The sequence below is a fragment of the Perissodus microlepis genome, chromosome 14, assembly GCF_051167445.1.
Source record: "Perissodus microlepis isolate ML-2025 ecotype Zambia chromosome 14, ASM5116744v1, whole genome shotgun sequence".
In the NCBI taxonomy this organism is placed as follows: domain Eukaryota; kingdom Metazoa; phylum Chordata; class Actinopteri; order Cichliformes; family Cichlidae; genus Perissodus; species Perissodus microlepis.
The window spans coordinates 16,112,780-16,127,007 of NC_140474.1; the positions used below are offsets into that span (position 1 = coordinate 16,112,780).

Sequence of the window (14,228 nt, forward strand, 5' to 3'; positions counted from 1 at the left end):
TTAGGTCACGTATCCGGCGAGAGCTCTTCATAGAGGAGATCCAGGCAGCTGGAGGGGTAGGGCCTGGCAGCGAAGCGGGATCGCCTTCCCTCCGTGGGTCCAAATCAGGAGAAGGGGACAGCTGCGATGGGACGGAATCTGAGGGCACAGTGGAGACACGCCAATCTCTGGGCATTGGCTTGGAGGATCACAGAGGAGCATGCAAAGACCACGACATGGAGGCTGAGTCTGAGGCAGGGGGCTCTAATAATTCCCCTGCCCAGTTAGACTGCACCGCCACAGGCTTGGCCGGGCCGGGCTCCAGCGGTGGACAGGGTGGACTGGGGCTTTTCAGCCTCACAGAGGCATCCTCCAGTAGCTCTGCCTCTAGTACTAACATCCCAGCCTCTGGCCCTGCCAGGAACCCCAGGGACAACAATCTGCGAAAGAAGAAAGCAGCCAATCTCAATAACATCATCCACAGGCTGGAGAAGGCTGCCAGCAAAGAGGATCCCTCAGAGTGGGAGTTCTAGCTCCCCCTGATCATCCTTCATCCTTCTCGTCTCATAACCTCACGACCTCTAACCTTGGACCCCTCCTGCTCTGTTCCAGTTGGAGAGTGGACACAGCCAAAGTCAAGCTCAGCAGCCATTTTTATTACATAGAAGCTTTCCAAAAAGAGGAAAGAAACAAAGAGTGGTTGGCAAAACCCTTAAAAAGAAGATTTACTGAATACGTAGAAGAACAAAATAAGAGAACTTAATTGTTTCTCCTGGTTTTTTTTGTTTGTTTTTGTTTTTAAAAACTGCGTTTTGTTTTTGTACTGAGAAAAGCACTTAGCCGTCCTGCTGGCCTCTGGCCCTGCTGTACCTCCCCCTATCACCAGCCACTGGTGCACCAGACTGGTTAGTCCTGAGCTGGGGTCTGACCCACAGCTGGGGTTGAAACCTGGACTCAGTAACACAGGCAAGGCCTGACACAGCAGCTGTCACAGTGATAGACACTGATAGATGATAGATAGAGACAGGAACTCTCTTACAAGAACTCTCACTTTCTTAAAGGAGATTTTTTTCCGCTCTTCTTCTCACCTCCCAAGTGTCCACAAACCTCCCCTCACTCAGTGAGATGCCTCATTTTTCACACTGTAGAGTGACTGTTACAAACCCTTTGCCTTTTTCACTCACTGCGTGTGTGTGCGTGTGTTTGTATGTTAGGGGTTGTGTCAGTGTGCACCTGTGTGTGTGTGCGAGAGTGTATACACACCCAGAAAAAAGAGAAAAAAAAAAGAAATGGTGTGTATGTGTATTCTCTTCTCAATGGCAGCATGTTTTCATTTTTTAATCTCACTCCTACACTCTTAAGAGGGTAGTTGAAGGCCTGCTGGCTGAGCTGCCATGGTTACTGGTGTAAGAACGATGAACTTTGACCTGTTGTGTCCCATATCCTATCCTGCTGACAGCCATGTGATGGCCAGAAGGATGTGTAATTCCTCACAAAATACACACACTCATCTGAAGAGGAAGGAAGGAAGGAAGGACCCCTCTTTTTGCCTCCTTAAACCCTTCTTTTTAGGATGAAGGATGATCTGTTTTTTCTTTGTTTTGTTTTTAAATATTGCAATTTGGTTGCCAATAAGAGATTGCACAGTCTATTGACTCTAAAGAGTACAAAAATAGGGAATTTTAGGAAACATTTTTAATTAGTACAAAATAAGAACAGAAAAGACAAGAATAACAAGTTACTGTTTAAAAAAAGAAAGAAACAAACAACCTTAGAATGGAATAATGTTGCATTGTTGACATACAATACAATGAATTCACATAGTACTGTAGCTGTCTGACATGGTGATACTATACGTGTCTCTTGTTGTTTTCGGTTGTGCACGTCACAACTTTGCCCAGCACTGGACCTGCTGGGTGGGTGTGTTTGTGTGTGTGCGTGTGCGTGCGTGCGTGCGTGTATGTCCGCACCACCGACAAAATTTTCTCTGTTCACAAACACACATCTTTTTATAGGCCAAATCAGGAAGAGTGTGTGTACGTGTGTGTCTGTGTGCATTTGTTATTTGCCTGCATGTAAGTCGGGGTTGAGGTCAGTTCACTCAGAATTGGACCGATCGATCAATCGATTTGTCAATAATGAAATTCTTGATGGAAAATGGGTATATATTTTTTTTTTTTTTAAGCAAATGAATTGCAGCGTGCAGAAACTTCTGCTGGTGAATTCGCCCCAACCCTGGTGTGAGTAGTTACAACTCTCCTCCAGTCTCTCCTGTATCCAGGGATGTAAGTCTTTTTTGCATTGAATTCTACTGTATACACTACAAATTATAAGGCATATCACCTCCTCCCTGTCCCACACAAGCCCTCAGTGCCTGTCAGCCCACTGCCTCCCCTTTGTTTGTGTGTGTGTGTGTTTGTGCGCGTGCGTGAGAGTTTGCGTGGATGCATGTGCACGCACGCCTGTCGTCAATACATGCGTGTGCACAAAGCGTGCGTGAGACTCGAGTGTTCAGTGTTTCCAATGAGTGGGGTCATATTTCGTATCTTGCACACACTACTAGTGCACAACTGACACCCTTCTTTAAGCTGTTTGATGCGTTACCATTACATTAATCTTCTCACAAAGTAGTGTAATACTATGATTTACTGTAGCTTGGTTTTATTGCTATTTTGCATTTATAGTTTGGTTTTTATTCCGCTTATTTATAGGTGCTGTATTTTTCATTTAATGTCTTATCATTTGAGTTGTCTATTTTTTAAGGGATTATACTGTTCCTGAGGGCAAGTAACATTTTTATTAGACGTATAGACTGCCGGCAGTATTGGTTAATATTTACAAAGATGTACTAGTTCTCATTTGTTTGTATATTCATGAATCCTAAAGTTTAGTGTCATTTCAATAGCTTTTGAAAGATGTGTTTTGCTACAGTTCATGCTCCCGTAAGCATAAAAAGCTCTTACCACAACTGTTATGCTCACACACACACAAAAAGAAACTGCTAGCTAGAGAATCAAAGGACATATCAAGATCAGTGAATATATGATAGCATATCTGTTTTCCTGTTTTCTATCCTCCAATAATATTTGTTTGTTTGTTGTTTTTTTTGTCCTTCCTTTTTTTTTTCTTTTCCTGGGCAAGCCCAACACTACCGCTCGGCAGGGCACGCAGCTTTCTTTAGATGTAGACCTTGCCCACTCATTAATCACATTAACTTAATTAACTGGTCCAAATTATACACTTTGTCAAATAGGTCAAGTGAAATTACCTAAACATACGAACGCGTGTTAACTTGAAAGAGGTCATATCTGCCAAATTGAGATTAGAGAAGTGTACCAGCTAGCAGGTGTGCTACGCCAGATCGAGCAGAGATAGCCAGCCTATGATTATGCAGAATTTCTATTGCAGTTAGTAACAAAGCACTTATTAGGATCTTTGTAAGACTTACCTAGGACAGGGTCTGTAAACACTACAACAAGAGTACGATCCCGGGATCCTGGGAAGTGTATGTCTTTAAAAAAAAAAAAAAAAAAAAAAAAAAAAAAGTGGTTGTAAACCAAGCACAGATGCTTATCCACATTGTAACACTAAAAACAACAACAAAAAAGAATCATAAGATAGCTGTACCCATGTTTTCTATGTGATTAAACTGAGTTTCTGTCCAGCCAACCCTTATTTCAAACTAGAGATGACTGTGTGACAGGCGGGCCGTCGTCCTGTGTAGATATCATGAGTATCAAATGTGTCGTTTTCTATTCAGAAATCCCAACGTTTTTTTATAGCCTCCCACTTTCCCCTCAGCGTATACTCGAGATAAGGCGACAGCCCGTCAAAAGTTTAAATCGGACTTTCCAAAGCGTCTGTTAGTTGTTAAAAAATAATCGCCCAAACGTCGGCTCTCCCTGCCGTCGACTGATGTGAGACATCTGTCCCCTGCTGCGCGCTGAATAGTGATACTGCCTTCTGTTGGGACCGCTTGGACTGGACAGCCACAGTGTGTTTGTTTTATGGTGATGAATAGCTACTGTAAAGTATGAGCACTTAACCCATCAGTAATTATTTTCTTTTTTTTTTGTAATAGCCTGATCCATCCGCTCACCCGAACCGTGTGAGATCATCAGATTTGTGCCTTTAACTGCCAAGCAGGGCACCAAACTAGTGATGTCATTAGATGTAGAGGATTCCACCCGATTCGGTCGCGATGCATCTCGCGTCCTGACCTGAAATTTGTTTCTCACGGTACTTTAAACTCGACTTCCATCAGCTCTCCGGAGAGGGTTATATATATATATATATATATATATATAAATAAATTGCTGGGAGTGCAGTGAAGCAGGAGAAAACAAACGAATTTTTTTGTTTGTTTGTTTGTTATTTTTTCCCCACAATGCATTACTTACGTTGTATATAAACTGACTAGCAGCGAAAAAGGCCAGAGCATTGAATGAAGGAGGAAGCATGCAGAAACGGCATACACTGTAATAACACTGAATTTATTCATAGGGCATTTTTTTGTATTTTTCTGTTTGTGTCAGGTTTGCTGTGACATTGATAAACGGCACTACAGGTATTGATAATGACACGTGCCAATTCTGATGGTTATTTGGAGAAAAAAAAAAAAGAGAGAGACATGTAAATACGGTCGATGGAGTAGCTATTGATTCACTATTGTCACGGTATGCTTTTGTTTTGAAGGCAGGAGGAGAGAAGGGACGATTCAGGACTTTTCCATGATCCACAGATATTTTTCTACAAATTTAAATCAGATGATTCTATACACTGTTGAATAACATTGTAAAGGTGTAACAGATGCTGTATATCATATCATGTTTTCTGAAGTCGTAAAGCTTTACTGTATGATCTGTTGAAGTAGTGGTTGTTCATTTGACATGTTTTTAGTTGTAATGGAAGCCCGAACAGCAGCACTGGTCACCATATTCAGGAGAAAAAAAGAAGAAAAAAAAAGTAAGAGAGAGAGAGAGACCTCAGATGTTTTTTGTAATACTTTTAAAATATATCTTATGAAGTGGGTTTTTGTAAGGAAACACTTTCTGAATCAGCGGTGCTGTATGCATAGCACACTCAGTAATACATACACACATAATACAGCACAATACACTCATGTTTTAAACCCTCCCTCCCTCCCTCCCTTAACCCCCTTTTAACTTTACTCACATGGCTTTTGTTATTGTTTTAAGTCTTAAAACCATTTCCCCGTCGTCTTTCACGCTTAAGCCTCGGAGATCGGCTCCGGGATAAAAAACATTTCATTCAGTACAAGACTTAAGATTTAAACAAACAAAAAAAAAAAAAAAAAAAAAGAGGAAGCAAAAAGCCAAATAGTGACGTTAGTTATCCTCTTCTGTTGGAAAAAGGTCGCTGACTTTTTAAAATGTTGAATTTTTTTTTTTTACCCCTGTACATTGCTAGTGTCGTCGCTTCAGTTCACCCATAGCTTAAACCACAGTGTAGTCTGACAACCAAAATGACCTGGGGAGATCTTCACCCACCCACCCCCAACCTCCTCCCCATCTACCCCCACCCTAACCTCTTCCCTCCCCTTTTGGAAAGCTTTAAGATGCTTGTTGAGGCTTTAGCAAGTTCAGAGTATTGTTCTTTTTTTTCTTTGATTTTTTTTTTCCCCTCCCCCCCAACATGTCATCAACAACGTGAAAGTAATAATTCTCATCACTTTCTCCCACTGCTTATTTTTTTAATGAGTGTGTGCGTGCGCGTACGTGTGTGTTGTAGTACAAAAGGATGCATGACTGTAAAGGGATGGTCAAGATGTTTTTTGAAAGTAGTTTCCTCCCCCCTCTCTCCTTCCCCGTCCCCCTCCGCACTTCCGTCACTCCTGAGATGCTTTTTAACTCCTTCACGGTCTCCCTCCCTTTGGTTTGTTTTTCCTCATGTATCATTGTTTCTTTATCTTTCTATTTACTAAACGTATCATGTTGTTTGTTCTCAGCACTGTAAAACAGTCCCTTCTACAACATTGAAAAGCAATATCACTGTATGAAATGTTCACAATGTATTTGTTATGATTGACATTTGATTCATCATCATTATTATTCACATGCACCCTAGGTGTGATAATTGAAGTAAATCTCTTTTATACAAATACTAAAAGTGTGCTGTGGCTGTTTTTCTGCTCCGCGTTCACTCTGTAAAAGAAGTATTCTCAGAGAAAGAGATCAGTTGAGCTTGTTAGAGACAAAGAAAAGGGCTTTCACAGATGTTTTGGACTGCTTCTGCCTTTTTTCAGCAGCTACAGGTGAGTTATGTTGGGTTATGTTTTATTATAAATTTTTTTTTAAAGTCTACAGTTAGGACGTTTTTGGAATCAGAGATGGTCTTAAAGTTGTTGTCTGTCTTCAGGACGTTACTCTGAGCTGCAGGTGGAGTTTGCAGCCGCGGTGCGTACCAGCGCCGAGCAGAAGGAGCTGATCCTGAAGCTGGAGCACGACCTGAGCACCGTCCAAGCCATGTCCTCCCTGCCGCGCCCCGATGCAGACGGGTCAGAGGTCAGCAACATGGGCAACATCCCCGAGCCGATCAAAGAGGCCTCTGCGACCTTTATCGGTAGGTCGCCGGGATGAAATGGAAAGTTGATGATGTTTGATCATGATGTGTGTGTTTGTTATTCGGATTCCTCACGTCATCCCAAAACGAAACGTCACCTTTAGCCATAAAGTGGCCCCGCAGTTTAATTTATGATCAAAGTGGTGACAATATCAAACTGTTTAGAAATCGTTGGAAAGGACAAAGGATTTAAAAAACTAAAAAAAATATTAATTTGCACCAAAAAAATATTGCAAATGTTTTGTGCAGAAATGCTCAAAATAAAGAGTCACTGTGAAACAACTTTACCATTTACCATAAAATCAAAAAACCACATTTATTAGACCATTAAAACCCCCAATAAATATAGAGATTGTAGAAATGGTCAGAAACTAAAAATGAGATGACTTATTTGGCAAACAACAGACTGAATTCATGGTTTTATACCCAAATAGGACTTTTCTGAGAAATAAGCAAATAAATGACTGCATCTAAATTAAATTATGATAATAATAATGATAATATGTGGTTTACTGTTTGTTTGTTTTTTCATCTTTTTTGTAAAACTAATTTGAAAATTGAAATGATTGGAAATAAAATTAAATTTATGGAGAAAAAAAAAACTGTTTTAGCATTAAAAATATTATTTTGATTAACCATAAAAAACATGAAACATAAAAAAAAGATTTTGGTCATTACAGTACAGTTAATATAGGGCAGCAGTGGCATAAACCTTACAGTGGATGGTGGTCTAATAATGTAATTTGTATATTTCCAGGGTTATTTGCAGCCAAGGAGCTTTTCATAATCCTCACAACACCTGTGTAATAAAACTGTAATAAGCTGTAGTAGAAGGCGGCTGACATGCACGCTACAAAACACTTATATATCACAACGTCACATAAATGTATAGTTGAATCCTTAAAAGTCAAATAGAAAGCTGCGCACATTTTTCATGCGTGTGAATGAACCGCTTCTCTGATGTTACAACAGCTTTCTGCCTGACAACGCAGCTCACGGTAGACGAGATGTGGAAGTGCATAAAAATTACAGCCACCCGAGAAAAAAAAAACAACACTTAATGTTTCCTGTTTGCAAATTTCGCAGCCAGCAGGCACTTTCGCCTTTTTATGACACCTTACATTTATTTTTCAAACACATTTTAATGCTAATGTTACCTCTGCTTTCATTAACGCACAGATAAAGCAAAGGATGGAGAGATAATATTCAATGTTCAGTGTTATTGGAGTCAATTATCACATTTCAAAACCATGAGCAGAGCGGAGAAAAAGTGAAGAAGACTCCAAATTAAGAAAAGAGTCGTTACAGATCACTGATGGTAAATCTGCATTCACATGCCTGTTGGCACTGGCTCATCTGTTGCCTTAAATTTCTATTCTACATGTCAAAAAATGACAAATTATTAGTTTAATGTTTTTCCCTTCTAAGCCTACCGCTGGCACGCCTCGTAAACCGAATTATTCGCCCAGCTTTGATACTGAAGTCTGTCTTTAGCATAGCTTCTCTAATTGAAGTCAGATAAATGTGCTGAAGGATGCTCCGCAGGGGGTTTGTCTGTTTTTTGGATTCTCACCTGATTAGAGGCATTCAAGTGCTTTTCTTTCGTGTGCCAGTTAAAACCTGAGGGTCTGGTGAGTTGAGCGCTGTCTATCTTATTTATCGCATCAAATAAACCTCGCTCGCCTCTGTCTGATCTGAAACGTTAGCCATGCAAATAGAGGAAAAGATTCCCGGCATGTAAGTGCTGCTTTATCTGCAGGTTCAGGTGTGAGCGCCCAGCCTGAGCTTCCTCAGGGCCAGATGGACTCGCTGCTCTCCATCATCTCCAGCCAAAGGGAGAGGTTCCGCTCTCGCAACCAGGAGCTGGAAGCTGTGAGTCACACACACATATGCGTGCACACACACACACACACACACACGTATATTCATGTGTCTCTTTCCCTGGAGGGCTAATTCCTCTTCCCTTTGTTCCCTCTGATGCCTGTAGGAGAGTCGCTCCATGCAGCAGACCATGCAGGCCCTGCAGAATGAACTGGACAGCCTAAGAGCGGACAACATCAAACTCTATGAGAAAATCAAATTTCTGCAGAGCTACCCAGGCAGAGTATGTCTGAGAGATTCTTTGTTTCTGATGTCCAGTTTGGTTTGCTGGCACAAAATAAACCTAGTTTGGGTGTTTCAGTGGCTGATGAATGCTTAGTGGTTCATTTGGATCGGTCTCCCCTCCCTCTTGTGCTTCCTCCCTGCTGCAGGCTGGAGGCAGCGACGACACCGTGATGCGTTACTCCTCCCAGTACGAGGAAAGACTGGATCCGTTTGCTTCCTTCAGCAAGAGGGTGAAAGTCACACACTTGAGATCAAATAAAAATGTTAAACGCTGTCATTTCTTAGAGGGGTTTCTTTGTTTTATGAGATAGTGATAATAAATAATGACTAAATGCAGAGTGATGTATAAACACGTGAAGAAGAACATGGATTAATATTCCACAAACAGTTGTTTAATCATAAAATAAATCAACTCTAGATTTTATATTGACACGTGCTGCCGGGAGATGTCGTCATAGTTCTGTGCGGTGTGTTTTCAGGAGCGTCAGCGCCGATACCTCAGCCTCAGCCCCTGGGATAAAGCAACTCTGGGCCTGGTAAGAATCTGAATCAAACATCAGACGCGTCTTCTGTGTGTCCGTGTGAACTTCTCATCTCACGCTCCGGTTGTTTGCGTCTCTCAGGGACGTGTGATTCTCTCCAACAAGATGGCCAGGACCATTGCTTTCTTCTACACTCTCTTCCTGCACTGTTTGGTCTTCTTGGTAGGTTTGCTTTCAGTACCGCGTGGCCTCCTCCGGTAGGTACATCTGCAGCTCCAGAGGAACAGGACTCACCTGTCACCTGTGATTATTTTCAGGTGCTGTATAAGACCGCTTGGAGCGAGAGCATTGGCAGAGACTGCTCAGCTTTCTGTGCGAAAAAGTGAGTGTGCCTCCTGCAGCTGACTCAGAAGCTCGTCACATAATGCAGCAGATAAATGCGATGTTTTATTTGACCCTTACGAGTGCTTCGCTGTTTGTCTCAGGTACGCTGACCACATCCACCGTTTCCATGAGAACGACCCAAACCTTTAAGCCGACCCACGGTGACATCATGACATGGCATCAGTGACATCAAAACTGAGCAGCATGCATGTTCCTTAGAGAAGTTTACCTTTATTAAAGCTCCTTTATTCTTCCTGCAGTAGCTAATTTCACCACTAGGGGGCAGTTTAGGGCTGTGAACTGTAAATTAAAGGGTTGCTTGATTACTTGATGATTGGTAAGTTGCGGGTGATATACAAAACCATAATCTGACGTTTATTAGATAATACAATACTGAAAATCAATCATTAACAGTATATATGAGACATGTGCTATTTAAAGCAGGTTTAATGAAGTTCTTTACCTTTCTGGACTGAAGGGACCACGATACTCCTTATTCTTTTTTTTTTGTTTGTGCGGTGTGTTTAACTGGTTTAACTGGAACTGAAGATGTAAGTTTAGGTTGGTGGGGTTAACATTAAGACATTAACATTAAGTTTGATTGTTGGGTTTACTGTAAAAGCACAGCTTGAAGTTATATAGAAGGAGTTTTGAGCAGATCCTGGTGGAGGAACAACACATACAGTAGTTAAGATTTTTTTCATTCCTTTTTGCTCCATTTCGAATAATTAATGGGAGTAATAAGTGATTGGTAGGTACTAGTTTTAATGGTTTGTTACTGTTGTTTGTTATTAGGAGACAGTTTTCTCCTCGGCTGAGTGATGCAGTAATAGACTAAAGGTTACTGAGTCTGTGATCCTAATACTCAACGTCATTGTGCATGTTTACCTGCTTTCTTCTCCCTTTCTGTCATTGCACATCTATTACAATAAAGACTATACAGCAATTTCTTTTGTAGTCTCATTTTATCTTCATCTTGTGGTGTGTGAGATGGCCGAAGATAACATACATACAAATCGATTCAGTTTTATTTATATAACCTTAAATCACATTAACAGTTGCCTGCTTTATGTTGTAGAGTAAAGACTCTATAATAATCCAGAGAAAGGAGAAGTGGGACAGTGGGAAGGAAAAACTGCCTTTTGACAGGAAGAAACCTCTGGCTAAAAGCTCTCTGGTTACGTAGCAAGTTCGGACCTAGATTTTACACAGAACTCAAAATCAAGCTTAAGTTTGCTTATGTGCCGTGTAATACTGACTTGTATGGTGGTTTCCTTCCTTAGAAGTAATAGTTTTTGTAATTTTTGCTGCTTTGTCTGAGTGATGGCAAGAGGGGTAAAAACTGTTGGCTGTCTTGTAGCGTAGACCTGCAGTGCTCTATAAAAGGGAGACATTGGAGCAGGTAGTGCCTTCAAACTCAAGTCAACAGTGGGCAGGTGGACGCTTTCCTGCAGACTTGCATGTCAGCTGTCTGTCTCTGTCCTCTTTGGAGTTTGAACCTGACCAGAGCGTGATGGATGTGCTCAGTCGGAGCTGCGTAGACTCGTATCTGTATCTGCAGCTGCAGCTGCCGAGACAGGATGAACTTCCTGAGCAGGCTGTACTTTCTCTAATGTGTCAATGTTCTCTCACTATCTGTTGCACTAGATAGGACTATAGTTTATTTTTGCTCCAGTGCCAAATGCATTGTGTCTCCTGTAGCTGGACACAACCCAGAGAATCAAATACCAGCAGAAAATTGTTCCACTGCCAAAAACATCAGTGTCCAGATCTCTCTTAGGATTTTTTTCTGAGTGTAAAGATAAGTAAATGTATTCTAAAGCAGAAATGAACAAGCTTAGGCCTGACACTGATCATTTCCTTAGTATTAAAAGGACTAACACTGTATCTTACATGTAACTATATTCACCTACCTACCACGTCGGGGTGGCTGTAGCGCATCAACTAATCTGAAGGTTGGTGTTTCGATTCCTGGCTGCTCCAGTCTGATTGCCCAAATTATCCCTGAGCAACATACTGAACCCCGAGTTGTAATTTCAAGGTAATTACACTCAGTGGTGGGCAGCAGTATAACGTGCTACCGAAAAAAGAGCACATCAGTAACATTATAGGGATCTTTTTAATGAGTTAATGAAGGTTAAAAAAAAAAAGCATTCTTGGGTTTGTGTAACAGCTGCACCATGATGAAGAAAAAAAAAGAGTAACCGTCTAAATAAAGCCGGGGAATGAATTCACAGATCAGTGATTCGACCCTCAGCGGTCCCTCTGAAGTCTGCCTACATCTTAGCATGACTGAATTAACCTGCATTATTCATGAGAGGCAATTCTTAAAGAGCACCACAGCTCACTGCCATTAAAGACAAACAAGGCTGGCAGACTCAGACGTGCACTTCCTCCTCCACCATTCCGGCCTCTATCTTAAGCCCCATTTTGCTTATCAATCAGAGCAGGCTCCAGGGCTATCTCGGCACAATTACGGCTTCGTCCTGCCCCCCAGAGCGCCATTCACCTTTGACCTCAATCTTTTTTCACATCCCCTCTCCTCTCACGCGTCCCCACCACACTTTCTCCTACATCTCTCATCTCAGCGTCTCCAGCTGCCCATCGTCAGCAGCATAAATATTAACATCCTCCATCTGTGGAATTACAAAGGTCTTAAGTAAGCCTAATGGCCCAATGTTATTTTTATTGCAGTGGACAGGCTGCCTCACTTGGACCGGTCCTCTCATTAATGACAGCGCACTGATGCCTCAGCATTTCATTTATTTATTTATTTTTCGCCTTGTCATGCTTGTTTTGAGGCTGTTCGAAAGTGCACATGAAAGAAGAGGACAGCGGACCATCTAATCCTTTTGCTTTCCATCCTGTGTTCAGCAGAGGGCAGTAAAGTTATGTTCTTTCATCAATATGAATTATTTAGCTGACTCTTCTGACTGTAGCCTTGCTTGTCTGCCTGCAGCTTCCCTGATTTCTGTTTCCTGTTAATGAAACAGTGTTCCCAACATCTCCACTTGTGTCTTTAATGGCACGACATGGATCTGATGCTATGTTTTCTTTCTTTTTTTAATTAGTAAGGAAAATTTTTTGGATTACTATATTAAAGTTTCATGCTTCCAATATGTGAAGATCAAAGTGACAGCTTTAGATCTTAGATATAAATTCTTTTAATGGGATTTTTGTTTGGCTCCATAATGTAGGTGTTTACACATTCACCGAACAAGCAAAAGATCCCCAAAGGAGACACAAATCCCCTTTGGGGTTGCATCAGGAAAGGCATCTGACGCAAAAATCTGCCAAATCAAACATGTGACGCTACCTGCTGTAGTGAATAACAGAACAACTGAAAAGCAGCTACAATAAAAATACAACCCATAATCTTTCTCATTAGCAGACCCACGACTCAAACAAAAACACAACAGAAAACTGTATTACCTGTTTTTGAGTAAGATTTAGACTACAACATCATCCGCTAATTGGAAGGTTCATGGTTCGATCCCTGGCTGCTCCAGACTGCATGCCAAATATCCTCAGGCAAGATATTACACATGAATGAATTAAGCATACTAAGTACTTTGAGTGCTCAGAGTAGAAAAACACTATATAACCTCAGGGAATTTACAAAAACCCCAAGAGCTACATCTCAGACTCCACAGGCCTCAATTAGCATGTTAAATGTTAATGCTAAAGACATTGCAGTTATAAAAAGACTGAACCAAGTATAACTTGTTTGGGGGGTGACGAAGAGACTCTCCTCTCAAAAAGAACATGCATCATGGCTGAAGTTTACAGATTTTAATCTGAATAAAACAAAAAAGATCTGGAACAAAGTCATTTGGACCAAGAAGATCAAAGTAGATATGCTATTAGTTGCTTTTGTGCTGATATGCACAAACACCTCATACCAGCTGTCACGCACGGTGGTGGAGGGGTGATGAGATGGGCTTGTTTTGCTGGCACAACACCTGAGTCTGACAATCAACTCTTGTGTATTTTAACTGTCCAGCAGCTAAAGCTTGGACCGTAAAGGAATCACACAACAAGACAATGATCCCAAGCACACTGTGCACACAGTGGAATGGCCAAAGTCCAGACCTCAACCTGAATGAAATGCCATGTTGAGACCTTAAGAGAGCTGTGTGTAAATAAATGCCTGCAAAGCTCAATGGACTAAAGCAATGCTGTAAAGAAGAATGTGCCAGAATTTCTGATAAAATCCCACAGGAAACAATTACTTCAAGTCATTGCTACTAAAGGTGGTTCTGCAAGCTAGTGACTGAGGGGCGTGTACTTTGTTTTTCACAGACTGGAGACTATAATCCATGTAATTCAACTAAATAGTTAAACTGTTATATAAAAAAGTGAACACCTGAATCTAACAACATTCACTTTGTTCTCACATTTTAGTCTGTTTCTAAGTTAAACGCACACATTTAAACATCAGCTCCTCACGCGTGCTCAAACTGACTCTGCAACTCCTCCAGGTTTTGGGGCCTTACGGGCTTAAATTCCTTGACATTGTGTCCTAAATGAATGAAGAGTTTTCAGTGGAGCCTGCAGGCTGCAGCTCAGTGCCCATGAATCCTGCTTCAGCTTGGCAGGTAAGACCTTTTTTTTTTTTTCTTCCCCAGACATCGCTCCCATTCAGAGGCATCATCTTCATTCATTTCTCTGCGGCTGTGAAAATCTCATTCAGAG

At 41.3% G+C, this 14,228-nt stretch overlaps 2 protein-coding genes across 3 annotated transcripts in view; both read left to right on the forward strand.

Annotated features, from left to right (window-relative positions):
• The window catches only part of cux1a (cut-like homeobox 1a), a 57,917-nt gene extending 51,809 nt beyond the window's left edge, over positions 1-6,108 (forward strand). For both annotated transcript variants that reach the window (XM_084949909.1, XM_084949910.1), the window contains one exon: positions 5-6,108. In XM_084949909.1, coding sequence (XP_084806035.1) covers positions 5-512 — 508 coding nt within the window. In that variant the 3' untranslated portion in view covers positions 513-6,108. The remainder of the gene's footprint in view (positions 1-4) is intronic.
• cux1b (cut-like homeobox 1b) lies at positions 5,465-9,683 on the forward strand. The gene is made up of 10 exons (XM_084950134.1): positions 5,465-5,579; positions 6,245-6,253; positions 6,358-6,561; positions 8,321-8,433; positions 8,549-8,665; positions 8,814-8,897; positions 9,147-9,203; positions 9,291-9,371; positions 9,467-9,531; positions 9,635-9,683. Exons 1-10 carry the CDS (start codon positions 5,465-5,467, stop codon positions 9,681-9,683), a joined length of 894 nt encoding a protein of 297 aa, XP_084806260.1.
• The last annotated feature ends 4,545 nt before the right edge of the window (positions 9,684-14,228 follow it).